At 40.3% G+C, this 25182-nt stretch overlaps 1 protein-coding gene across 3 annotated transcripts; it reads left to right on the forward strand.

Annotated features, from left to right (window-relative positions):
- The first annotated feature begins 5233 nt into the window (after window positions 1-5233).
- SNX20 (sorting nexin 20) lies at window positions 5234-13922 on the forward strand. 3 transcript variants are annotated; one of them, XM_010396574.4, is made up of 5 exons: window positions 5234-5250; window positions 5820-5951; window positions 7992-8169; window positions 9825-9976; window positions 12477-13922. In XM_010396574.4, exons 3-5 carry the CDS (start codon window positions 8004-8006, stop codon window positions 13143-13145), a joined length of 987 nt encoding a protein of 328 aa, XP_010394876.1. In that variant the 5' UTR covers window positions 5234-5250; window positions 5820-5951; window positions 7992-8003; the 3' UTR covers window positions 13146-13922. The 3 variants fall into 3 exon arrangements, with proteins under 3 accessions (XP_010394876.1, XP_010394875.1, XP_010394874.1); XM_010396573.3 differs by lacking the exon at window positions 5234-5250 and adding an exon at window positions 5267-5399; XM_010396572.3 differs by lacking the exon at window positions 5234-5250 and having other exon boundaries at window positions 5594-5951.
- The last annotated feature ends 11260 nt before the right edge of the window (window positions 13923-25182 follow it).

Genomic DNA, 25182 nt, shown 5'->3' on the forward strand with positions numbered 1-25182 from the left:
CGCCAGTCACGAGCGGATCCGGGGCTTTCCAGTGCATCGCGGTTGTATGAGCCGCAGGGGAGGGGGCGGATGGCCGAACCCGCCCCCTAGAGAGCGCTGATTGGTCGCGCAGAGCGAGGGGGCGGGACTTCTGGCGCTCCGGAGGCGCTGATTGGATGACGTGCGCGTGCCCCCAGCGGTGGGCGGGCACTGCGCCGCGGGGTCGGTGCCGCTGCCACGCCCCGGTCCCGGCCCTGCGCGGGGGCTTGGCTCCCTGAGGGCTCTGGAGCCTGAGGGATGCGCTGCCCGAGGCCGCCCCGCTCCAGCCCGTTCTGGGAAGGGACACGCCCGCGTCCAGCGCTGTGTCCTGAGCCGGAGTCGCTGGTGGTTGTCCCCGGCGCGCGCAGAGAGGTTCCTCGGGAGGTGGCAGAGACGTCCCGGTGCAGTCACGATGCTCCCCGGGAAGAATTAATTGCAGAATTAATAACAGGCCCTCCGTGTGGGCTCGGGAGGAGCGCCGGAGCGATTTCAGCCGTGCCGGTGCACAAGGGGCGGTTTCCCCTGCACAGCCCTGACCTTTCCGCGTGGTGAGCTCGGGGCAGTTCCGCAGAGTTCCCAGAGCCTGTTCGCCAATGTCAGGCTTCGGTCTGGATTCAATACCCACTTCGGAAATATTTTCACTCACAAGAAATTGAAGAAATGCTGCTGAATATTTCATTTAATAAAAGCCAAGTGTAGCTCCTCTTAAACCGACCTACTTTTGTTTGTGCCTGTCATCTGAATGCTGCGCTATTTTATCCACTTAGCATCACTGTTGTTTATAGATGGTGAGCTCTGCTTAAATTATGAATGAGAGAATGAACTCTGGAATAGAAGAGAATTGCTCAACAGGACAGTTATGTTTAAAGACTCTATTCATGCATGCAGTATTTCCAAAAAACAACATTTAGTTTAGAGAAGATTTCTTTTTATTCATGTAGTATTCTAAACTGGTGCTTTAAATTTCATTTTTAAAATATTTCTAAAGTTTTGCACTTTTAGAGATGGACTTCCTACAAAGAAGCATCTTTTAAGGATACAACATTTGATCCTGTACCTCAGGAGGTTACAGTAATATTGGCACATAAATAAACACTTTCCTGGTTTCTTAGCATCTGTAGCATTCCTTTAATATATGTTTTTATGTAATTTAGTAAGATGTGCAGTTCAACATTAGCTAAAGTAAAGGCTGTTCCAGTAAATCCTGTTCCCTACAGCTCTCTGGAATCCAGAGACAGTCAGTAAGCAGATCCAATGCAGCCCCAAATCAGGGGTTGAGTGCCCATTTCTAAGCTCTGAAGCAATGTGAGTCACTACCAAGGCTTTTGCTAGGAAGATGAGAAGGCAGGGTTTTTATTTGTGTGGGTATGTTCAAGACGGAAAGGACACAGACACCAGCAGGAGTTTCCAAGAAACCCCTGAGGAAACAATGAGATTCCATCCACTATGGGATGAATGCTCACACTAATCATGCCACCTAGTCCCTTAAAAGCAAAATTGCATTTCAAAGTCTCATTTAATTTTTAAACAATAAATAGCATTGAAAAATACACTATACTAAGTAATATACTAAGATTTATGCCTTCCTCCTTTTGCAGAAGAGCATACAGTAGCCCCAAGTCATGCTCTGCTGATCCTCAAGGTGGCTATCTATACACAGCTGCTGCAGCCTCCGCTTGTAGAGCTGCCTTTTATGCTGCTGCAAGCTGCATTAACGTGTCTGCTATAAATCCTGTTATCCCAAATTTCATTATATTTACATTTTGGGTATAAATAAATCACATGTGGAGCATGACTGTAAGTATTAGCCAAAGTACACCATAATTATATGTGAGAAGAAAAGGGTACAGACACATTGTGAGCATAAAATATCAAACTACTTGATAGGAATGACTACATGTAGTGTTCGTAACAACTCACAACAAAATATTTAAAAATATTCTGTATTCCATGTAATTATGCACTTAATCCTCTATGAATTCATTGGAAAAGGGCCCAACATGGCCCATTTACAAAGCCTGTCATTCTGCAGACAGAACAGTGCTTGTGACATTTAACCCAAGTTAATATCCCATTGACCCACTGGGCTTGCACACAGCTCCGTGTCACTGACAGACCACAGATGAAAGGCAGGCCAGGACTGGTGTTTACTCTAAAGCTCCTTCATACTCCTTTAGAAGTATAAAGGAGTTGTAAAGTGATAACAGGACTTTGGCAGTGTAAAATGGGCCTGTTACATCTCTTTTATGTTGAAAACTCTGTCAGTAACACCAGCACAAGACATTTGCCATTAAACAGCGAATGATTTCTTTAAACCACACTCTTGCTAAGAGAGACATGTTTTGTAATAATGAAGTATGATAAACAAATTTCAAATGACACAACACTGTACAATTACATTATTATAGCATAGCATGGAACAGAATTTTGTGCTGTGCCAGGATAGGAGTATGGTATTCATTTATCACAGCATTACCCCCAAAGTGCAGAATATTCATCAAAACAGATGATTTTTTTTTTTCTGCTAATTCAAACATGGAAACGGCTGGTATTTATCCAGCTGCATTAGAAAAAAATAGAGAGGGAAGGTGCTTGCAGAAGCATCAAAGACAGTCCGACCACACTTTCTAAATATTAGTTATATGATAAAAAGGGACTTGGATAAATATGTCAGGTATTTCTGCCCCCTTGTTTGTTTAGGGTTTTGTCATTATCTACTGTTCTAATGAATTATTTAAATACTGTTTAGCTAAATAGTTTGGGGCTTGAGATGGAAAAGTAGCACAGACTACGAGGTTGCCTGAAGCTGCACTTCTTAGGACAGAAGCTGAAGAGTATTTTGTAATAGGGATATTACAGTCACATTCCTTAACAAGAATAAGACCTTACTCTGCCTATGATAAAATGCAAATAAAACCAGCCAGAAAACTGCAGTTCATACATGACATTGGTTTAGCTCCCAAGTTTTCCAGCTCATACCAGCTTTGTAGTCTATGGTTAAATATTGTATCTGTCAGGGTTTGTGTAATCTGTCTGATTGGGAAAATGGGAACTGCCCAGATTGGGGTATAAATCAAAGCAGAATGTTTGACACAGTGGCAGCAGTCCTTTTTGGTTCTTTAACTGTCAAAAGCACACAGTCTTTCAATAGTGGCAGGCATCCTTTACATGGCATCACAATGCTGGCTCATCTCTTGGCTGGTCACCAAGTTTTGGCCAAAAACTTTCAGGCTGTTCTTCTTAAAATGAGTAATTTAATCTTAAATGGGTATGGAGGATATAACTCATATGTCAGCCACCTTTTATTCACTGCACTGTTATGATTTTAACCTTGCCTCACTCCTACATTATTGCAGAGCACACTTTTCCCGTATCCCTTGGTAGGTGCATTTTAACACCGTGCCCTTTATGTCTGACAAAGTCAGTGCTTTCACAGAATACAAACTGTGAATAAGCCACTGTATCAGGATCCCTTTTCCATCCCTGACAACGACAGAAAATGTTTTTCCATTAAAATTTACCACAGTTTTATGAGTATTAAGGTAAATTGGTGGTGTAAATGCACTTGCCCATCTCTCAGAATGCTTTGCTGCCATTGTGAAAATTTTCTTTTCTACTGCTTAACCTTTACATAATATTTGGCTGTTGGAAGTGTAGCTGAGAATACAAAAAGAAAGATATTAGTTATGCATTCTTCCAGCAAACAACACTGTGTACTGCAGTGGGTTTTGCATGTGCTAATCAAGTAGACACTTGGAAAAGTAAAATGCTGCCAGACTAACTAGGTCCCAGTGAAGGGCAAGGCACTGTTTGGACCAAACCTGAGCTCCTGGGAGCAGGATGTGGAGTAGCAGCCTGCTAGACCTGCTGTGGATGTCACAGCTCCTGAGCATGAGGAACACCCTCAGGAATCAATTGTGACCATAATAGCTGACTCTACAGCAGAATTCTTGTGGAACACCCTTGATTTGTAAATATAATAACACATTTCATTTCTTTTAATCATCCAGGTTAATTGTACTAGAACTTACTTATTCTGAAATAATTGAAAGTAGAGGTCACACTTAATATACTGATAAATGTACTTTTTTCTTTCCTTTTAGCTTTATCTAGAGCAGGACAATAGCACTAAGCATCACAAAATAATTCATTGCTTTTTGGCACCACATAAATTAACTGATTCAGAATTCAAAGTTGAGATACATCCATAAACTGTCAGCATGAGTGAAATACACTGAAATCCCCCTTGGTTGTTGCTCACAATTGTAACCAAACCCATAAATCTAACTTTAAAGGAATGAGAGTAGTGCCAGAAACCCATGCCTTGTCTACACTTAAAAGAGTTGGCTGGTATAGCTACACCTTAGAGCTGAATTGGCAAGCACAGATTTCTTTTCGGGTGTAACTTAAATCACTTTCCTCATGGAATATTCTAAAGTGGCCGAAGGACTCTGCCAGTATAAAAGCATCTTCTCCAGGGCTTTTGCCAATGTGGCTGTAGCTGCATGCAAGGGATTTTTCATCATTCTGACAGCTATTTCAGCAAAACTCCTACATTTAGACCAAGTCCAAGTTAAAGTTGGCATTGTTTTATGTTGCAAATAAAGCAGAAGAGAAGCATTACCAGTTTATGGTCCTGGTTTTACATTATTTTAAATTGTTTGTTCTAAAGGAATGTGTGGGGCAGGATCCATGTGGTCCTTTGGATGTTTGCCTCCCACATTTGTGCTGCATTAAAATTGCTTGGTTTTTCAGTGACTGAACTTTGGCAAAGGGGAAACTTACATTACTAAAAAAAGATAGTGTCCATATTATTTACCCCAGAAATAGCTATCCTGATGGTTTAAAGCAAATTTCCAAACTGAAGTGACCTCCAAAAAAAGAAGCATCTGGGCCAAAGGACATGTGGATTAATACCACATTCTTCTTCATTTTGTCCTCAGTTCAACAATGAATTTAAGCACATGTAGGATTAATTTTAGGCACACTTGTAAGCCCATCTCAAGTTTAGTAATCATGTCAGATATAATAATGCTCCTATTTGAATTTTAATTGAGCAGATATTTGAAATTAATCACATTCTGCACTGTGCAGAATCAGGATTTCTGTCAGAAGCACAAGTTTACACAGAACAAGGCTGTTTGCTGTGATGCCATCTGCATTTTCTTTCCTGAACTGGATGTTAAGCCTGTATTTTAAAGACGTCCCAAGGGGCATTATTTTTCCACATAAGTACATTTTACGTATTTGGCTTTTCCCCCCCTAATCTCCATTTTGCTGAGAGTGTTTTTTCTTGCTTCAGAAACCCATGCAGAGAAGTTTGCCTGGATTGTGTTGACTGCATGGAAGTCCCTCCCGTGCCCAGGGGCCGCTAGCGCTAGGTGCCGGGGGATGATGCTGGCGCTGGGTGCCGGGGGATGATGCTGGCGCTGGGTGCCGGGGGATGCTAACGCTGGGTGCCGGGGGATGATGCTGGCGCTGGGTGCCGGGGGATGCTAACGCTGGGTGCCGGGGGATGCTAACGCTGGGTGCCGGGGATGATGCTGGCGCTGGGTGCCGGGGGATGCTAACGCTGGGTGCCGGGGGATGCTAACGCTGGGTGCCGGGGGATGATGCTGGCGCTGGGTGCCGGGGGATGATGCTGGCGCTGGGTGCCGGAGCCCGCAGCGGGGCCGGGCCGGGCCGCGGGCGGCCCCGGGGCTGCGGGAGGCTCAGGAGGGTTCATGCGCAATCGGGCAGCACCGAGCCAATGGGACGGGGAAGTCTGATTTAACCGAGGCTTCTTCCTTCCTTTTTGTAAGACACAGAATGTGCCCGCTAGGTGAAAGCACGGACATCTTTCTCTGCGTTTCGGACACGCGGGGCGGGCTCTGCTCTGTGGCCTCGCACAGAGCTCACATGTGCCACGACTAAAAGAACTCGGCGATTTCCAGGTGGGTGCTCTGGGCGCTTCGGGGTCTAGGGCTACTTAAAACCCTGTGAAGGAGCTGGAGCAGCACTCACCCTGAAACGGAACAGGATGCGTGTCTGCTCAAGATAAAACCGTGTAATTTGTTGCAGGGGGGTTGTGTTGTTTTGGATTTTTTTTTTTTTAATATGGAAAAATAAGTAGTAGCTTAGTTAAAAGAGCTTGCGATGAGTTTTAGCTGTGAAAATGAAACTGTTTGCATGAAGTGCAGTTAGTATTCAAGGTACATATATTCAAGGCAGAAGACTTGTGTGTCATAACATCCACTTCTGCATTCTTCTGTTTACAAGTGTGTTATGTATCTCTGGTAAACCATGTTTTAAAGTAGTATTAATATATATATATATATGTATGTGTATATGTATATAATACACATGTATACTCATATATATATTTACGTATATAAAGCTATAAATATAAAAAAAAATTTTTTTCAATGTAAATACAATTTTTCTCATAAAGTTATCCCAACTTATAACCAAGAAAAAAAGCTGTCATTTAAATTTTTTTGGCCATTTTCAGATTCCTCATTTAATCTACTGTATATTCTCTTGGGATAAACTGGTCTGATTTTCAAAAGACTGACCAGTTAAACAATAAGTAAGTGGCTATTCTTCATATTAAAAAAGCAGATCATAAGGAGGACTGAAGAACAGTAAGAACTTTCACTCCGAGAATAAGGGCTTCCATGATGCTTTTCTTAAGGAGGATGACAACATTTGTGTACCTGCTTGTGCAAGCCAGCCAAAGGAAAGGTTTCTGTTAGAGGAAAGTGTTTGCACTTCCATTATTTCCAGTGGGGAAAGTAATTTCTTTTCTTTTTATAGCCTTGCAGCTTGCCCAGAAATCAGTAAGTCTGCTGAAGGAGTTTCCTCACCTCTGTATCCAGCATTGCATAAGTGTGTGGTAGACAAGTGGAGGCAAAATTATATGTAGCAACAACCCTGTCCTAAACCCTCCCATTACTTAATAACCACTGCTTGGGCATTATTTTAGCAGGGTTTCTTGTAAAACTGTATTGTTCTGTTACTTGATTTTCGCTTGTTGGCTGAACTGTGAGCAACACTTCGCTCATGCTGAGGGAATACAGCACCTTGGCAAAGGTTTTAGGATGTTCTTAGAACTTCTTCAACTGCTCGTATAACACAATGGTGTAACAGGCAGGGTTTGTTTGTTTAACAAACAAACAAACAAAATCCCTAAATTTTGATATGTTTAAGCAGCAGAATGGCCAACCTGTGGAGTCTGTGGAGTAGGAGTATATTGTGTTAAGCATTTTATTAGTACATGGTGAAATAGTGGTCCTAGCAGAACAGCTCTAATACAGCACAGTATGTAGGGTAAAAGCACAAGTAAAAGGAGAATACTTCTGTATAATAATTAGAAAATTCAGATCTCCTTCCACCAAACCATTGTCAAATTCAGTTGTTCTGTTTTCACAGTTACAGAGACAAGTCTTTGGACGGAACCTAAAGCTGTGAAATATGATAAAAACTTTATACTGCTTTAGATATCACCCTATTTTGCCCTACAGGTTGTGATTAAGAACAGACAACAAGTTTTTAAGTCTTGAGAACAGTAAATTTTAGCAGTGTAAGAGAACCAGGCTGCTGCTTATACTAATTATCTCCAAGATTTTAGTTCATCTGAACTCATACTTGCAAGCTTGAGGGCAAAATACAAGGAGGAAGAAATCTGCCAACACCGAAGTTCATGACAAAATTCTCATAGATAAGAACTGAGTTCCCCATCTAATCTTATTCAACATAACTTCTTATGGGTTTTTTTGTTTGATTTTAAGCTACCAGAACGTCCAGACACTTTCAGTGGTAACAGTAATAGGGATGGTTCTGCACTATGTAGGTATTTCTATTTACTACTTTTGTTTTTATAAAGTTGCACTGATACAAGTTCACAAAGAACAATGAGTAAGTAATAAGATTACCAAACTGGATCCCCTAAAGGCGTGGTACTAAGAAATGTCATGAGGTTTGTAATCTTTCAGTGACATCAAGAAATGGACCAAGACTCACACTGCACAGCAGAAAGGGAACTGTTGGAAGCTGTAAGCAGAATTACTACATCTTCTACCACAAATCCATCTGATGAAGAAGAAAATCAACCCAAAGCTGAAATTTCATGTCAAGTGAGAAAAGAAAACCCAGAAAAAGATGACACACAAGGTTGATGCTATCCTTTAATTTTGTTTCTTCTAGCTGTTTATGCTCTTGTATTAAAAACTTTGCTTATTTATTGCAGCAGTAGTTCAAACCTGTACTGCCATACTCCACTGAAAATAAGCCTTGATTACACTTGTAGTAATAATGTAGCAATAGTGAAACTGATGCTCATCCTGGTCTGTATATACACACACCGAGTTTTCCTTTCAAATACCTCCTGCCGAAAATGTATCACAGATTTAATTTAGACACCAGCAATGAAAGCAGTGGTCATCAGATGGCCTGTCTTGGGAATGCACTTTCTGTGCATCACAAAATCTGAACTTCTTGGCAGTATCAGCAAGGACACCAACTTGAAGCTAATCTCAAGCAGGCAGTTCTCACATGCCTTTAAAGAGCCAGCACTGAACATTTACTATGCCTAAGATTGCTCTCATCTGTTATTAAATAAAATGCTATGTATAACCCAAAATATACATAATCTCATCAAGATTTTAAGCCTGGAAGGATGTCATAAAAACCACCTCTCCTAGGAAATAGATGCTTTGTAGGGATTGAGCCAAACCCCCAAGGCCTTGATAATTGAAACTGTATGGTCAAATGATTAAGAACATGTAAAAGTGGGGCCACTGAAAGAGTACTGTGGTGCCTTTACAAGTCTATTTCTGCATCAAGCTGTTCTCTTCCCCTTCATTTGTGCTCATTCACCTCCATTAGCAGAATGTTAAATACACTGCAGACTGACTTCAGCTGACTGCCTTGACAAAGATATCCTTGATTAGAAACTGGGACTGGTGTGCCCACTGAGATACAAATATTCCATTTCTTTTATCCACTTTGCTAGCTAGCCTAAATGCCACCTGATGAAATCTATTGTCAGTAGATTTCAAAGACAGAGAAATCGCCTTTTTGAAATGCTCAAAATTCTCCTGTAAGCAAACTCTTTAACCAGCTGTCCTGTGTTTTTACATATGCATGTGTGTGTGTGTGTGTGTGAGAGAGAGAGAGAGAGAGAGAGAGACTGTGGGAAGAGAGAGAGGGGAAAGGAGGGAGGTATATAAAATATTTGTAGCTGAACTGTGCCATCAGTTCAGCTACAAAAAGAAGAGAGGATGTGAGAATTCTTCCTTCAGTTGAGCTGGTTATCCAACTTTGAGGTTAGGATATTCATGTTTTCTCAGCTTTCTCCTATTACTGCACAAACCCCATATTTGAATAGGGTCAGTTTTTGAATATATGTCTGAATTTGCAGCTGCATTGTATTATCTCCTCCATTAGCAACAAAGAAGCCTGGAGAAACATCTGACTCAAAAGACTCAGTGTTTCTTAGGGCTATTTCTGGGATGTTGAAGCAAATCTCCTGCTCAGATTGTGCCCTAGGTTACAACCTTGATATACAGTATTTCTTGGCAGTGTTTTCTCTACAGTTTTGTATTCTACAGATGATACGTTGTCTTTCAAAATTTCAGACCCTAATAGCTTTCCTCAGAGCATCTGCTCCTGTCTTTATTAGCAGTGAAATCATCTATTTTATCAGTCTTTAGGTCTTGCTGTTACAGCAACAGAAAATGTAGGCTGTCCTTTCAAAACAAATGCATAAGAGTTTTCTTTCCAAGTCCAAAGAATATAACCTGAAATACTAAATATATTGGTTTTAGATTCCAGTGCAACCCTAAGTCCCAACTCTTCGATGACCACTAAGGAGCTTCAGGAATATTGGAGGAATGAAAAACGCCAGTGCAAACAAATCAAACTCCTTTTTGAAATCCCATCAACCAGAATTGTAGAGCACCACTTATCTAAATATGTGGTAAGCTAAGAAATGAATATGTAAGAAGATCATTAATTTTTATTCACTCTACAGGGGTCTGCACAGCACACAGCAGGCCTCGCTACATGAAAGCCTTACCAAAGGCCAAGTTTTGCAAGCCACGATCACACTGAGTAGAACCTGTTCTCACTGATTGTATGGGCCTGGCTGGTGGAATCTGCCTCTAAAAAAACCCTCTGACAGTCAGTTCACAAAATCTGCTGCAGTGGAAAAGTGTTATCAAATAAATTAGTATCTTGAGTATCCTTAAAACACAGAGTTTTGTCAACATTAAGGAAATTCACACAAATATAAAAATATCTGTGTATTTACACTTCCACTGAGCTAGCTGGCTGTAGCAGCTGCAGTGCATTTGTATAATTTCCACATCAGAGATTTCTCTTCGCACAAGTGCAGAATTCTTTGATGTTGACAAAGTCTAGGACATCCTCCAGCCAGATCACTTGGGATCGTTCCCCTTCCCTACTTAGAGCTCCCTTAGGTGGCATATTTGTCATATTTTTAAGATGAAATATGAGTATGAGCAGTGGGAACAATGAAGTAGGTTGGATTTTTTAATCTTTATTCACAGTACTGACACTTAGTTTTTATTTCTGTTTCTGCTCCTGGCCTTCAGAAGGACTGATCTAGAGCGAGTCCCTTTTAGTACGCCTGTGACATTCAGATAGGGATGATTTCCTTGTTTGCTACTGTCTATGAGATCTGTAGATGAAAAATGCTGAGAATCAGCATTGCTGATTCTGGGTGATCCAGTTTGGTAGAATTTGAAGCAGGTAAATGTTTTAGAGACTGTCCTCAGATCTTGTTGTATGCTGTACACACCTACTTCGTTGCTGCTTTTCTTGCATACACTCCTGAGTATCCAGCTTGCTGAATAGTTAAAAATTGGTTTTGTGTAACTGTATGAGAGCAAGAGAATCATTCATCATATGTGCAGTTAAACTTAGTCATAAGTTATGTGCCTAGGCAAAAAGATTTACGTTACAACAAAATTGAGCCAATTTGAATGACAGTTTAATTAAATGCTACTTCTTACCTTTTTCATGCACACTCCGCAAATAAAAAAAGCAAGTACTTGTAAATTATTCACTTAGCTGCCCTTGATAAAATGATAGCTTAAAAAAATTGCTCTTATGATTGTTTTAGAATGCATCAGGCATATATACACTTTTCAGCAGGGAGCAGGACAAAGCATAGGAAAATGTCACAGTGCTTACAAATGAAAAGAGATCAGAGAAGTCAGCTGAAATTTAGAAACCTTTCAAGAAGTGCCTGTAAAGATCATTTATGAAGATTAAAAGAGAGACTTTCTCTTTAAGGAAAAACAAGGAAGAGAATCAGACAGGCATAGTGCGAGTACTGGTTTGCACCCTTCAACAGCAGCAAAGGAAGTAACTGGTATGAGTAAAACCCCTCCAGCTCCTGTGTAAATTAATGGGAACAAGGTGAAGTTGAGTGTCAACATGGTCATCATCCAAAAGGTCAGCAGTCTGTGTCCTTAGCTGGTGTCTGGTGACACAGTTGAACTGGCCTCCATGGAGCTGCCATGGTTTACACACATTAGGGATTTGGCCCTTCCTCAATATCACTGCGCTTGGATCAGAACCAGAAGAGATTATTTGTACAACGCAGCACAAAATTTTGGTTTGCAGCTATTTGCCTAATATCACATCCATTACAGTCTTTTTGAGGCTAGTGAAGAGCTGAGGAAGACATGCTCTTGTGTACTGTTAATGTGGGGCAGCACAGCTGTTAGCTGCCAGTGAAGGGGTTTGGATAGCAAGCCCTTGTAGAAATGTCACTTTTTTATATTATTTAAGTGTGAAGTAAGTTTGAATACAGGACAGTGATTTACAGGGGAGAAAAGGATTTGGAGTTGCTCCACCTTATTTCTGCACACACCAGATATATTGCCAAATACTCCCTCTTCTTTCACAGCATTACTAACACCCCCAAATCCCTAGGAATGTCTTATACAAAGAACATTTCTGAATATTATGACCAATGTAAAATAGATTACATTCATTATTAAGTCTGGGAAATCCATTCAGTTCACTGAAGATGATTGATTGCAGCAGCCATGGCTGTTATAAACAAAGTTCAGCTACAGACATGCTTTGTAAGTGTTTTTATGTGCTTCAGTCTGCTGCTAGTTTGCTTTCCCAGCACCTTGCAGGATGGGATCGTTAGTGCACTGTTTATGTACACCTTATTTATGTGCTAAGCCTAAGTCTGGTGACAGAAGTACAGAATGGCAGGAGGTGGGAATTTTTAGTTTGATGGCTGCAGTCTTTCAGGTCTACACTGAGCATGCACCATAATCCCAGACAGTAACTGATTTAGCAGCACTGCTATAGGAGTACATGAGATTACACACAGAAAATTGGTGCAGGAGTATTTCAGCTGGAGGACTGAACAAGCACAAAGTCTTTTCATAGTCCCTTCTCATGCTTGTTTTTTTCTCTTTGATTGTGTTTAGATGTATAAAATCATCATTTTGCAAACAGGGAGTTTTGACAGTAACAAGTCTGTAATTGAACGGCGTTATTCAGACTTTGAGAAACTGCACAGAAATCTGCTGGAGGAATTTAGTGAAGAAATGGAAGATGTGACCTTTCCCAAAAAAACTCTAACAGGGAACTTCACAGAAGAAATAATCAATGAAAGAAAATTAGCCTTCAAGGACTACCTGAGACTCCTATATTCTATGAAATACATCAGAAGATCAAAAAAATTTATCGACTTCTTAACAAGGCCAGAGCTTCAGGAAGCATATGGTTGCCTGCGGGGTGGCCAGTACACCAAAGCCTTGGAAATCCTTTTAGAAGTCATTGGGCTGCAGGAAAGGCTGACGAGAGGGAACCCTGTCTCGGTTGTCCCTACTCTCTGTGCCATCGTGGTGTGCCACAAGGACCTGGAAAACCCAGCAAGTGCCTTTGAGTATGGAGAAAAAGCTCTGTCACGCCTTTGTGTGCATACCAGCCACAGGTATTATATTCCACTGTTAGAAACAATGATCACTCTGGCCTATGAACTTGGCAAGGATTTCCTGTCTTTGCAAGAAAAACTGGAAGAATGGAAGACGAAGAAAGATCCCATACGGATTTTTACCCTGAAAGAACTCGCAGTTCGGGAGTACGTACAATGAACATAAGAAAGATGTAATGAAAGAGCAAACTTTTGAAAGAGTGAGAACTGGAAATTACCTGTTTGGCTTATATAACGTTGTATTAATAGGAAAAAAGTTAAATATCTTCTATGTTCAAAAGAGACATTAACATCTATGTTGGAGTATATTACATCTACTCTACAGATGCCAGGAGTACCTGAGGAGCACCTTAAGGTTTTTGAAGGAAAATTGCAACAATCATTTATGATTTGGTTATTTTGAACATAGCTTATTTTGTGTGAAAAGTCAGAATAAAAAAAAATACCTTTAATAAAGCACTTAAGAATCTGCAGAATCAGAGGCATTACTTGTTCATGTGGAAACCACTTCCTTTCAAGAAGAAAAAGATCTTCTCAGTAGACTCAGTCTAAAGGGGGCATCTTCAGACACTGAATGTAGTTTTTTACTGCTCCAGCTGGGGCCCAGTCATATGGCACCTTGCCATTTCTGAGGATGATGGGTTGGTCCTGTTCCCACTGAATTCAGCTGCTGTGGGCAGGAGGACCTGGGGGGAAGGTTTACAATCAACTTTGGTAGGAGGAAAAAATACAAGTGATGATCATTCCATCAGAGGTGAGGGAATACAATTCATTTCCCTTTTGTAACTAATACAGTTTTGTGACTCTGCATTGAAGGCACATTCTTGTTTGTTTGCCTGCCTCTGTAATTTCCCTCAACTCTAAGGTCTGTCCCATGCACTTATTATAACAATCTGGTAAATTGGTAAATTAATTCTCATAAATATTGTAATTAGCATGTCATTATCTAACATGGCTCATTATTCTCTGCTGAACATAGTCCACTGAGTACTTTCAGGCCTGTATGCCTGTTACAGATACTACCTGCACCACAATGACATTTGTCTATAAATTAGGAATAACTGTATGAATTTACCTCCCAGAGACATGAAAAATTCAGCTAATTGGAAGTGCACTGAAGCTGAAAAACTTTGTTGTGCATTGTTATAAGAAAGCTGTCTTGAAAAAAACCCAGAATAATAGGACTGTCTAGGGTGGAAAGTTAATATTTTAAGCAGCTATTAACAGCTAGGCATTAAACACAAAATACATGGATTACTTGTTATTTGACAATTATTATTTTTTCTAGTTATACCAGAAGTAATAGAATTAAGAGTAATTAATTAAGAGACTTAAGGACTAATCTTCCCACAACATAGCATACTGCAGGACAGTTAGAACGGATCAAAGCTAACACCTTCTTAGAGGATGCATGAATCAGTAACAAAGCAGTGAAGAAAAAAGCTTTTCTGGGGTCTGCATCACACCTAGGCAGTTTGAAGTTCAGGTAGAAAGGAAGCATGGCCTTCACACTGCCCTAACTCCACAACAGAATGGGATGAAAAACCAAAAGAATACAAAAAAAATATTTCCTCCCTTTTTCCCCCTCCCCTCCTTGAGTGCAGCATCCCAGCTCTCTTGGATTCTCCTCAGTTTCTATGGGGTGGCACATGAGTATCTACCTGCACCCACAGACCCTCACCTTGCAGCTGACCACAAGATTAGAGGGTCCATAAGTACATGTGTCTGGCAAGGACAATTACCAGGAAAGCAGCACATCAGTAAGATTTTACTTAGCCTTTATTTGTGCTGACGTTACAACTTTCCATCTCTGAAGGACTAACTGATCTAAAGCTCACCAATTTCTGCTGGCGTGTTTTGAGGTGCAATTGGGCTAAGGGAAAAATTTACATAATTCAAAATTCACTAAAATAAACAGTGCGAAAAACCCCACAGTTTTGTTGGTGTAAGCCAAATCTCTTTTGAGAATGTTTTTCCCTACAATGTACTAGCAGAATTTGCCTGCAAAATGATCCTAGAATAGGTCACTTTGTGCTGCATTGAGACTACCAGTCAAGCCTTTGACTTCAAAGGGTCAACCCTAATATTCATAAAAGGAGCTTGTGATTTCATTACTATTAGAATACAGCAAAATTAAAATCTCCCTAGCAATTCAACCTCCTCCAAGCAAATAATCTATATATTTCCTTCCTACAAATACAGAGACCTTTGGATTTATTAATCTCTGCAGAGATTACATCGAAAATCCTTGGAAAGAGAAAGCTAGGATGGTTATGGAACAAAAAGGGATCCACAGAGCCTGGATTTCACCTAGAGCTCTGCCATGGACTTGGTCTGAATTTAGCACAAGTAACTTAATCTCTGTGCCCCTATTTCCTCACACAGTACTTCCCCATTAAGTTTCCTCATTCAGTTTTTCAGTACTCATAGAAGAGAACAGCTGTGAAACTTGACCAAATAAGTTAACTCCAGCATTTAACTTGGAAATGTGCATGAGGATAGCAATTTTGATTTATACAAGCCTATTTCATTTCTCAAGGATATCTTGAACCAGAAGAGAATTTAGAGGTATTGAGTTGCCAAATCTGTGTGCTTATTGTGGATTGCATAGTTTCTTTACCAGTGCAGTCTTATTTTAGAATCAGGTGTTACTTCCCTTATAAACTACAGAAGTTACAAAATTATATTACATTGTACTGCAGTGGCACCATGCTGGCTGACCAGTCCCACAGACAATCAGCCAGTTCCGATTTTTTAGCTGTAGACTCTCAGAGAGTGGTCGGACCTGCCAAAAGAATTCTGCTTCCTTTTGCACACATTTCAAGAGTCAACTTCCGCATATTCTTTTTTACTTAATTTTTTACAGCAAAGTGAGTATTCAGAAGTTACATGTTAAACTAAAAGGTGATAGCATGCCTGCTCCCATACTGACTCAACTGTCTTCCACTGGTAAGGACAGCCTGCAAGGACCAGGTTCCCTCTGCCTGTACGTGACTTTATCTTCCACAGTCAAAAATGCGTAGCCAGGTAAGACACATTTCCTGCAGGCAGTCAGACAAGATTAGCATCTTCCCCATTACCTTTGCAGCAACAGAGTAGTGTTACTGTATTGTCCTGGCTTTTCATAAGATGTGTAACAATGGAATGGGTGCTCTGCACCTGCAACTTCATCTTAGTTTTCCTCTGAATAATATTTTGAGAATGGTTCAAAAGGGAAATAGCTACCATTTTCATCCTCATCTACCTGTCTTGCTCATCTGTTGCCCTCCCTTACCTCCTGTTGAGAAGCCACTCGAGAAACGATGGCTGAAATCCTTGTGCAGTTTCCAAGGGGTTCATGTGCTGTCCCCAGAGCACACATCCCACCCCTCCAGGTGCCAGGCCAGCAAAAGGAAACAGGACTGCATCAGTGGAACTATTTTGGAAGAAGGAAACTCTGGCACTGCCACATACGCAAAAGCACAGCATAAATTAACTAAGCATGTAGTTCCTGCTTCCCCACAGCCATTTTACTCCCACTCTTTGCTGCTGTACAATATTTGAGTGTTAAAACCAGTTTTATAAACAAATCCATTTCATCATTTTTTGGTCTCCCCAGTGTGTCCTTTTTACAAAATATTTCTTCAGTTTGATGAAATGAATGGAAACGAGCAGTTGTTGGCATTTGTCCTGTTTGCGTTGTTAACCTTCATCCACCGCTCTCCATACCTGGAAGGTGGCTGCAGTCAGTCTCCAGCTGAAGGTCTGGAGACCCAAGCTCTGCTCTTGGCAGTGTCACAGGCCCACTGAGTGACTTTGATCAAGTCTAATCGAATACTAATATTTGTCCTGTTCTATAAAGCTATATTTTACTTATATTTTAGCAGTATATTCCAACATATCCTTTTCCCCATTTTACAGCTGGGGGGGGAATTGTGGTAAAAGTAAGAGAAGTGATTTTTCCCCAAAGTCTAGCACAGTGGTGTGTAGACCACACTGACTGCCTGGAGGAATAGTGAAGCACAACTGGCATCCCAGCTTTGCAGAAAGAGAGGTGTCACTGTTGTGTGTTCTCAAGTACATCTTGCATGAGCAACCACAACACAGCTTCACTTTTGCCTGGTGTCATACACGTGAGAAAGCTGCCTAAGATGTCTATGCAAGAGAAAACATTTCCACTGAAATATTAATTAATCTGACTAATTAATATATTTGAAGAACTAATAAAGTGGTTGAATAGCACAAATATTTTAACCACTACTTTACAAAAATTAAAAAGCAAAAGTCTTGCCTAAGAGATTTTTAGAATATATAAAAACCCTCCAGACTTCAGTATCATTTTCCACAAGAAGGAACAGAAAAATATTTTCAAATACATTTTTTCCAGTTTTAAGAATTTCTTAGAACTTTGGAATTTCGTTCCAGTGATCTTGTAGTCTGAACAAGAACAATCACACAACCACTACAGAGTACCATGTACGTCAGCAATCTGTTATTATCCACTTTTCTCAACAACAGCACGCAATACATCAGAGCTTTGCAGTATGATCTTACTTTTCCAATTGTTGTTGACATCTCTGAAGTATACCTACAACAGATAACAATCCAAGTACAAATTCACATTTAACTTTTTCCCCAGAAAAAAGGTTAAAAAAAAAAATGCTGTCCGACCAACATCTGCCTAGCATGTCTAACAAAGCACAGGCTGCATACAAGTGAGACGAAAATTTAAATAAAATCTGGGCAGATCATCTCCAAGAGTCCATGGAGAGTTGCACTGAGATCTATTGAGCTTTTCCCCATTTCCATATCAATTATTATATCATTTGGGGCATTAAGTAGATAATACTGTTTACACAACTTTCTAAAATAACTAAAGAAGCCCATGAGAATGCCTAGTTACTTATGAAACATATGCAGACAAGATGCTCTCTGTGCAATGCAGCATCTTGTTTACAGGGAATCCTGTGATCTTTATCACATACTTGTTATTAACTCCTGTTATCTGCTGCATCACTGGAGAATAATATTTGCTTTCCTGAATCTTAATAAGGCTAAATACATTTATTGAATTCAACGGATTTGTACAATCAGCATGGGAGTCGAGTTCAGGACACAAGATGAAATCTAGGTTTCATGGCTCAGACAGCAGCTGAGCAAATCAAATCAAGAATGTTTATTTTTTTATTAGATCAAAGGCATGAGAAAGATGTGTTGAAAAACTAAACACAGTTGTAATGGTGTAAAATACTGAATGTCAATTCCCATCTGGATGAGGTGAGAACCCCAAAGAACCAATCTATTTACATTAAGATCACATTACAACATATGTTCATCACGCTTTGTGAGTATATATATGTAATCTATAGATGCACAAGACACAAATTTTCATGTCAGACCAGTAAGAGCTGAGAGTAGCTACACTGAAATAAGTTATAATGTAGTTGAGAGCAGAGTAAGTTCTACTGTCTGTATAAACATGTGCACAACCCCCATACTCAGTGGCTGCGTGGATGGACAGATGGTCAATGAGGGGAAAGAGCAAACAAATTTGAATGTTTTGATGCTTAATAAATGTTTGCCAAGTGTTTAAGGAATTCGGATCAAAGGTACTTTTACAAGTACCACATGGTTTTATATACATATATGTAAATGGAGAGAGAGAGTGTCATAGTTTTAAACATACAAGCTTCTTTTATTAGGAATAGGACTACATTTGTAAGTCTGTGATTATTCAGAAAAATGCTGCAGAGGAATACACTGGATGAACTTTAATATACTAATCTCTCCAAACTAGCACAATTTAAATATTTTTCATTCCAGACAGTGCAAGATTCTGTGATAACCGAAAGGAGATCGTAAAGAATTTTACTGAAAATACGGATTTAAATCCCACTATTTTTCCTGGTTAGCAGTGGTTCTAAAGGCTTCGCATGCCCTGGCAGGGGCTGCAGTGCCACTAGATGGAGCCGCAGCATTTTCAGGAGCTCAGGACCCCACCAGCTCAAGGGAATGGAAATGAAAACTTTTTTTAATGACTTGAATTTTATTTTTAAAAAAAATCTACTCTAAAGCCTAACATTTAAATTTTAATATGATTAAACTAAATATATATCTCTCAACTCCATTGTGGGTTCAGACTGTAGCTCCTTGCTTTCCAGCTGTCCTTCAGGACAATTTACCACAGCCCTTTATCAGGCAGCTCTAGGAGCCGGCTGGAAAGCTGAAAGAGAAAATGTTCTTGCAGGCTTTTAGACCTGGTGAGTTCAAAGCCAGAGTCACTGCAGCGTCTCAGTTCCTACAGTACCTTTTCCTTCTGATCAAAAGGAACCAAGTAAAACTTACAACTCTTAAAAGAACTATCAAATAATGGGGGGAGGGAAGTAAAAATAAATGGGCCCATAATGCCTTCTGAATAGTGCTGGGGAGAGTTCAATGACTCCATTTTAAAAAGCTGCACTCCCAAGTATGAAAATGAGACCTGATTCTGTTTTGAGTCCAACTACTATGAAATATATCTGTTAATTTATGTACAGGCATAAATATACTGCAAACAGTATCCATGAGCATGTTTTGATTTTGAGCTTTGTCCTCTGGTTAGTAACACAGAAGGGGAAGATGTGATGACTAAACCTGGACCGTAGTTCCCAGTCATGTCCTTTATCTGTGCTTTAAGCAGCAAAATGTAGAAATGTTTTTGGAAGCAGCCCCTGAGAAACATAGCAGATCTAGCATAGGCCTGCAGCTCCTTGAGTTGTGCTCGTGATTTTTGTCAAGTTGCTGGGATGGCCTGGATTTGGAGACTGGCTTCTCCCCCCACGGAGTGCCAGCTGCAGACCAGAGTTTGAAAGCAGCCTCCCCCTGCATCAAGATTTTTTTTTTCCAAAAGGTTTCTGCAGAATCTGCTAGCTGTTAGAAACAGCATGAGGGAACTGGGCAGTCCAGAGGCAGTAAAAAGCAGGAAGACTTTGCCAAAGTCTTTGAAAAAATAGTCTCAGGAGGTGAAATCTTTGAAGGGGTGTCTGCCTCCTTGCTATTCAGTTTCTTCCAGAAATCATGGAAGGAAAAGAAAAAAAATGAAAAAGATAAGAGAGAGGAAGAAAGAAGAGACACACAATCTCAGAAGAAAAGACATGGATTTGGTTGTTTCTGTCACTGCACCTCACCTCCAGAAACAGCACTTTAAATGTGTGCTGAGTTCTCAGGGGGGGCACTTTCATGGACTCACTAATAATATATGGTGCTTTTATAGTGCTTCATATGTTCAGAACATTTTATAAATACTGGGCAAGATTAATCCAGGCTTTAAATCTGCATAAACCTTGGCAGAGGGCTCTGGTGCCCATGAGATTATAAAGTCTGCCATGAGACTAAATTATGATGATCAAAAAAAGGAGACTCAAAAAGGTGTAGCCAGGAAAAAAAGTTTGCTTTTTGTGAAACAAGAAGACAGAGAAAAAAAATCTAGGAAAAGAAACAAATGGTTGGTCAGTTGCATAAGGGTATATGTTTTCATTCATTTAATCTCCTTTGGAGAACAAAGGGTCATGCAGATCTGTATGGTAAAAACAGTACCCCAGAGAGACTGACACAGAAAACTGGTTTTGGTTTATGCAGTTATAGTTTTCTTATCCTAAGAAGATAGCAGTGAGGAAACTTGGTTATAAGTAAACATAAACAACAGTATAAATTACATAGTCTTCACAAGCAGCAGTAAGCACAACTAACTTATTCCTTGATTATTATGCTCCATGTTCATCTGACTGGTCCACATAGCAACTGTAAGAGGCTTGATTTGTACTGCATCAGAATGTATTTTACACATACTTAGATTTGAAATGTATTTAAAATTATGATTTGTCCTGCTGTGCAGTAGCTTAATGATAACTGACCTAATTTGCCATATAAATCTCCTGTATAGGAAAGGAATTCATTTTCCTTTTGGGAGGCAGAGCATTCTGAAACAACCTTTGTTTGCTGCTGCCACCCCAAAGCCCTCCAAAACTTAAGGTAAGAGGCAGAGCATGAAGGCAGAAGAATATTCTTTATCTAATTTCAGCATGCTTTCCCTATTTTGGCCATCAATGCTCCCACTAGAGAGGATGAGGGAGCAGTAAACACAGCAAAAAGCATCAAGTGGAAAGTTGAGACAATGCACAAGTTACACAGCTAACTACTGTCAGAGGAACCATGTGGTAGAGCTGGACAGATTATGTGTCACTCCAGAGGTTCAGTCATTCCCCTGGATGTATTTATAGCTGCTATTTTGCATCTGTTTCACAACATCACTTTGTGGCTCCAGAGATTTCTCTGCTCCCTCCTCCTGTCCCAGTCTAATCCCAGATTTATTCACTGAACACTGTAGTCTGAATGCATTCCCTCTCCACAATTTTCCTTCTTGTTTTGGTAAACTTCTTAATTTCACAACAGCACACACAGCCTTAGAAACCTAAAAAGCTCAGCCTCTGAGCTTTTTTCAGACATACATGCTCCCTGCCCATCCTGCAGTACACCTTAGCTGCATCCTGTAGTAAATGCTCAGCTGCAGTCTGGACTATCAGGTGTTAGAAGGCACATCTCTGCAGAAGATGCAACTTGCTTAATCTACTAGCTATGGTTACAAGAGCTTATGTCTCCCTGTACAGCTGCATTTAAAAATCTGACTTTCCTCTACATATTTTTTCATTCTTCTTTGTAACTCATGCCATACTTCAAATGCTGTCTTTCCTAACAGTGCAGCTTTACAATTTCTCTTCCCTTTTTTCACTGCCGCTTAAGGTTTTCCTGCCTGTTGAAGGTACCCCTGAAGCATCTGCACTGGTCACACAGTTGCCATGATCTAAGGTTGCCACTGATACCCTTTGTCTCACTGCTCAGAAAGCAGCAGGGAAAAGCCATGGAGGTGGAATTCTGCCAGTCTGACCTTCAGGACAAGCAGAGCTGTTACCAAACATGCAGGACCACCATTAGCAAGAGCACTGAACTAAAAACCTCCGGTTCCCTTATTGTTAGTCTAGAGCACCAGCACCTATTTCAGGCACCATCTCTCTTCTGTTTTGATGTATCTTCACAACCTACAATTTCTCTTCCATGAAGACACAATGGTGATGATCAAATTACTGCCTTAAAGAAACATTCTATGTATTTAAAAGAAAAGGATCAAAGGAAATCTTGCAACAATGAAAGAGGTCATATGCTAGTCTGATTTTCATTAAGATCTCCAGGTCTAGGAAAAAAAAAATTAGCTCTCATCCTCCTTCCTCAGCATGTCACCGTGTCCCCCCTGACAGCTTCTGGCAACAATCTTCTTTTTTCAATCCTGAGAAACCAACTGAGGTTTCCTTGATCTCTAAGCCCCTTGCTCTGCAAAAACATTTGTATCATTTTGGATCCATGAGTCATGTCCCTCAAAGCTATTTGTTTATTTCTCCCACTGTCTTCCTTATGGATGACTGAGGCCAGGTATCACAAAAAATTGTGTGGCTTTCCCATTTCTTATCAGCAGCAGTAAACGTTAGAACAATGTGTATATAAAGGGAGATCTGATAACCCACCCGTGTATTGCTTCACCTGCCACCTCCAGGTCATTCACAGCACTCACACAATCCATTCTGGCCAGCAGAGTTAGTGCAGTGCATTGCTCTGCTTGGATAATCACACCTCAAGCTTGCTAGAAAGCAATACACCACATACTCTTACTCTTCTCATAAGAGAGAATTTGCCCATCTGCCTGTTTTAACTTTGAACTGAGTGCATAAGCTTCTACCTTCTCTTTACAAGTTGGTGGGGGTTTTTTAGTTGTTTTGGTTTTCTTTTAAACGAATCTTTTTGGAATTTGTATGCAGTTCACAGCTAATTTTAGCTTGATCAGAAAGTGCTCTGGGATTCTTGCATAAAAGGTGATATAGAAATATATTGCATTGCATTGTATCCAAATCAAATTCAACATAGTCAAAAATTAGCTATGGTAGTAAAAAACGCTGCAGGGACAAGGCTGGCACAGAGTCCGTGCTGAAAAAAAAAAAGCCTAAATAGTTGTGATCTCTGTATTGTCACAGGTTGTCAAGGGCAATTTGAATCTGATGCTTTGAGACATGAGCTGATCACCACATAGAAATTGAGAAGGGATTTTTAATCAGTGGAAAACTGAGCTGCAGCCATACAGAAAAATACCAGTGGACCTGGAGTACCTAATGCTCATTAGCTGTGGGTAGGAGGGTAGATTCACTTATCTTTGTCCGTGCCCTGTTGGGAATGATGTAAGGCACAAGACAAGGATATCATGGTGGGTGAATCAATGCTCAGAACTACTGAAAAAAGTCTTATTTTCTCCATAGAATGAAGAAGCAGCAGCACTCTGAGGTCAGAGTTAGGCAGTCAGGTATACATGGATAATTGCAAGCATTGCAGTTCCTATATGCAGTCTTCACAAACATGCATTGATTCACCACAGAATGGCTCCTAAAGAAAAGGAATTCTTAAGATTTCTTAACATTCTCCCATGAGAGCAAGTTTCTTTTTCAATCCATTGTACTACTGTTACAACCTTATTTTTATTTTCAAGAATTTTCATTGAATCACAGAATTCTTCTCTGACACAGCTCACCTTTTAGAGATATTTTTCAATTGATCTAATCCATCCATTCTACCTAAGAACTCCTTTGCCTGTTAAAAAAAAACAACAATCCTAAACAAAAAACCAAAGACCTAAGGATGCATGTAAGATGTAGCATCATTAACAATTCTTTAATATATACAAGCAAATCTGGCAACTTTAAATCATGTTACTACTTTGAAACATGCCACAGACTGTCTTTTCCACTTTCTACTTTGTGAATCTTCATAGGGTTTTTAATACTCTTTCTACTTTTGCCATGATCAAAGGAATTGCTCTCCGTTTGCTTGTTCCTCTGATAAGTGATAAAAGATGTCAGTGAGACTAATGAGAACTGCCTCCAGCTTCCTTCATAAAGCCCTGTAGAAAAGAAATCACAATGCATCGTCAAACCTGCTAGTCTTTTAGGAAATAAAGTGTGGAAAAATACTAGGCACAAAGACAACAGGGGGATGGGAGCGGGGGAGGAAGGGGGGGAAAAAGCTTTTACAAAAGAAACAAGGATATTGGTGTGTAAGCAGAAATGTTACTCCCATCAGTAGTCCGTATTGGGGTAAATCCTGAAACAACTGCATATGCAAATGTGGAGCTGCGGTTCTTTCATACACACGCACGTTGCACATGTTGGAAAAGTCACATAACAGCTTCCCTCCCAGCCCATGATACAGCAGTGGTAAAAATCAGAATCCAAATCCAGATTAGGCCTCTACCCTGCAGCGCTCAGTGACAGTTCACTTCATTTTCTCCGGATCTGCCAGGTTCTTTTCAGTTCCGAAGTGAATTTTACCTGCTAGTGCAAAGGCTGTCAGTGAGGGCTGAAGGCAGATTGAGCACACCTTCAGGTCCTACAACCACGGACATGTTCCCACTTACTGACACTTAAAAAACTCGAATAAACTCAATGGATCAAATAAAGTGTGCATGCATCCAGACAGTCCCAAACAAGTGGCAAGATTTCAATTTGTGCTGTGAAGAGCTGCTCAGCCTTCTGAGCAAATTCTTCTTCCCGTTCGTGTTTCCTGCAGATTTGCTGACCAATATCTCATCCACAGGGGCTGCTGTATGTTTTCTCTAGCCCAGATAATGGTCAAATGCACACAGGCAGGTATCTTGCTAAGGAAGGACAGGTAGTCTCACTTCTCTGAATGAAAGAGAAATCAAGGATGTGTGCAAATCAAACAGCAGGCTCTGCCCATATACCATCCTCCTCCATGGCAGATGTCTAGAGAATGGGCTCCTGCTTTTCAAGAGTGACACGGACATGGCAAAAGGTGGTGGCACTGTCATTTTTCCAGTGAATAACCTGTCCTATAACATGTTATTGGTTGATTGTACATTAAACCCTGATGAGCTGGACCTGGGGCTGATTTAGCAAGTTATATGAAGGCTGAGGACAGAACAGTGTGATAGAGAATCACAACCTTTAAGCCGGCAAGAAGAAAATGGATTTGGTTTTGTCTTTTTTTGCATCAATACTGCTGTTTTTTCCTAAAATGACACTGGTTATCTCAGGCTGGTCATTTTTAAAATATGCTGATTTATGACTAAGTATAGCCATTTCATTTTGACTGCAGACATGGCATTCTAACTATACACATCTATT

This window comes from Corvus cornix, chromosome 11, assembly GCF_000738735.6.
Source record: "Corvus cornix cornix isolate S_Up_H32 chromosome 11, ASM73873v5, whole genome shotgun sequence".
NCBI lineage: Eukaryota > Metazoa > Chordata > Aves > Passeriformes > Corvidae > Corvus > Corvus cornix.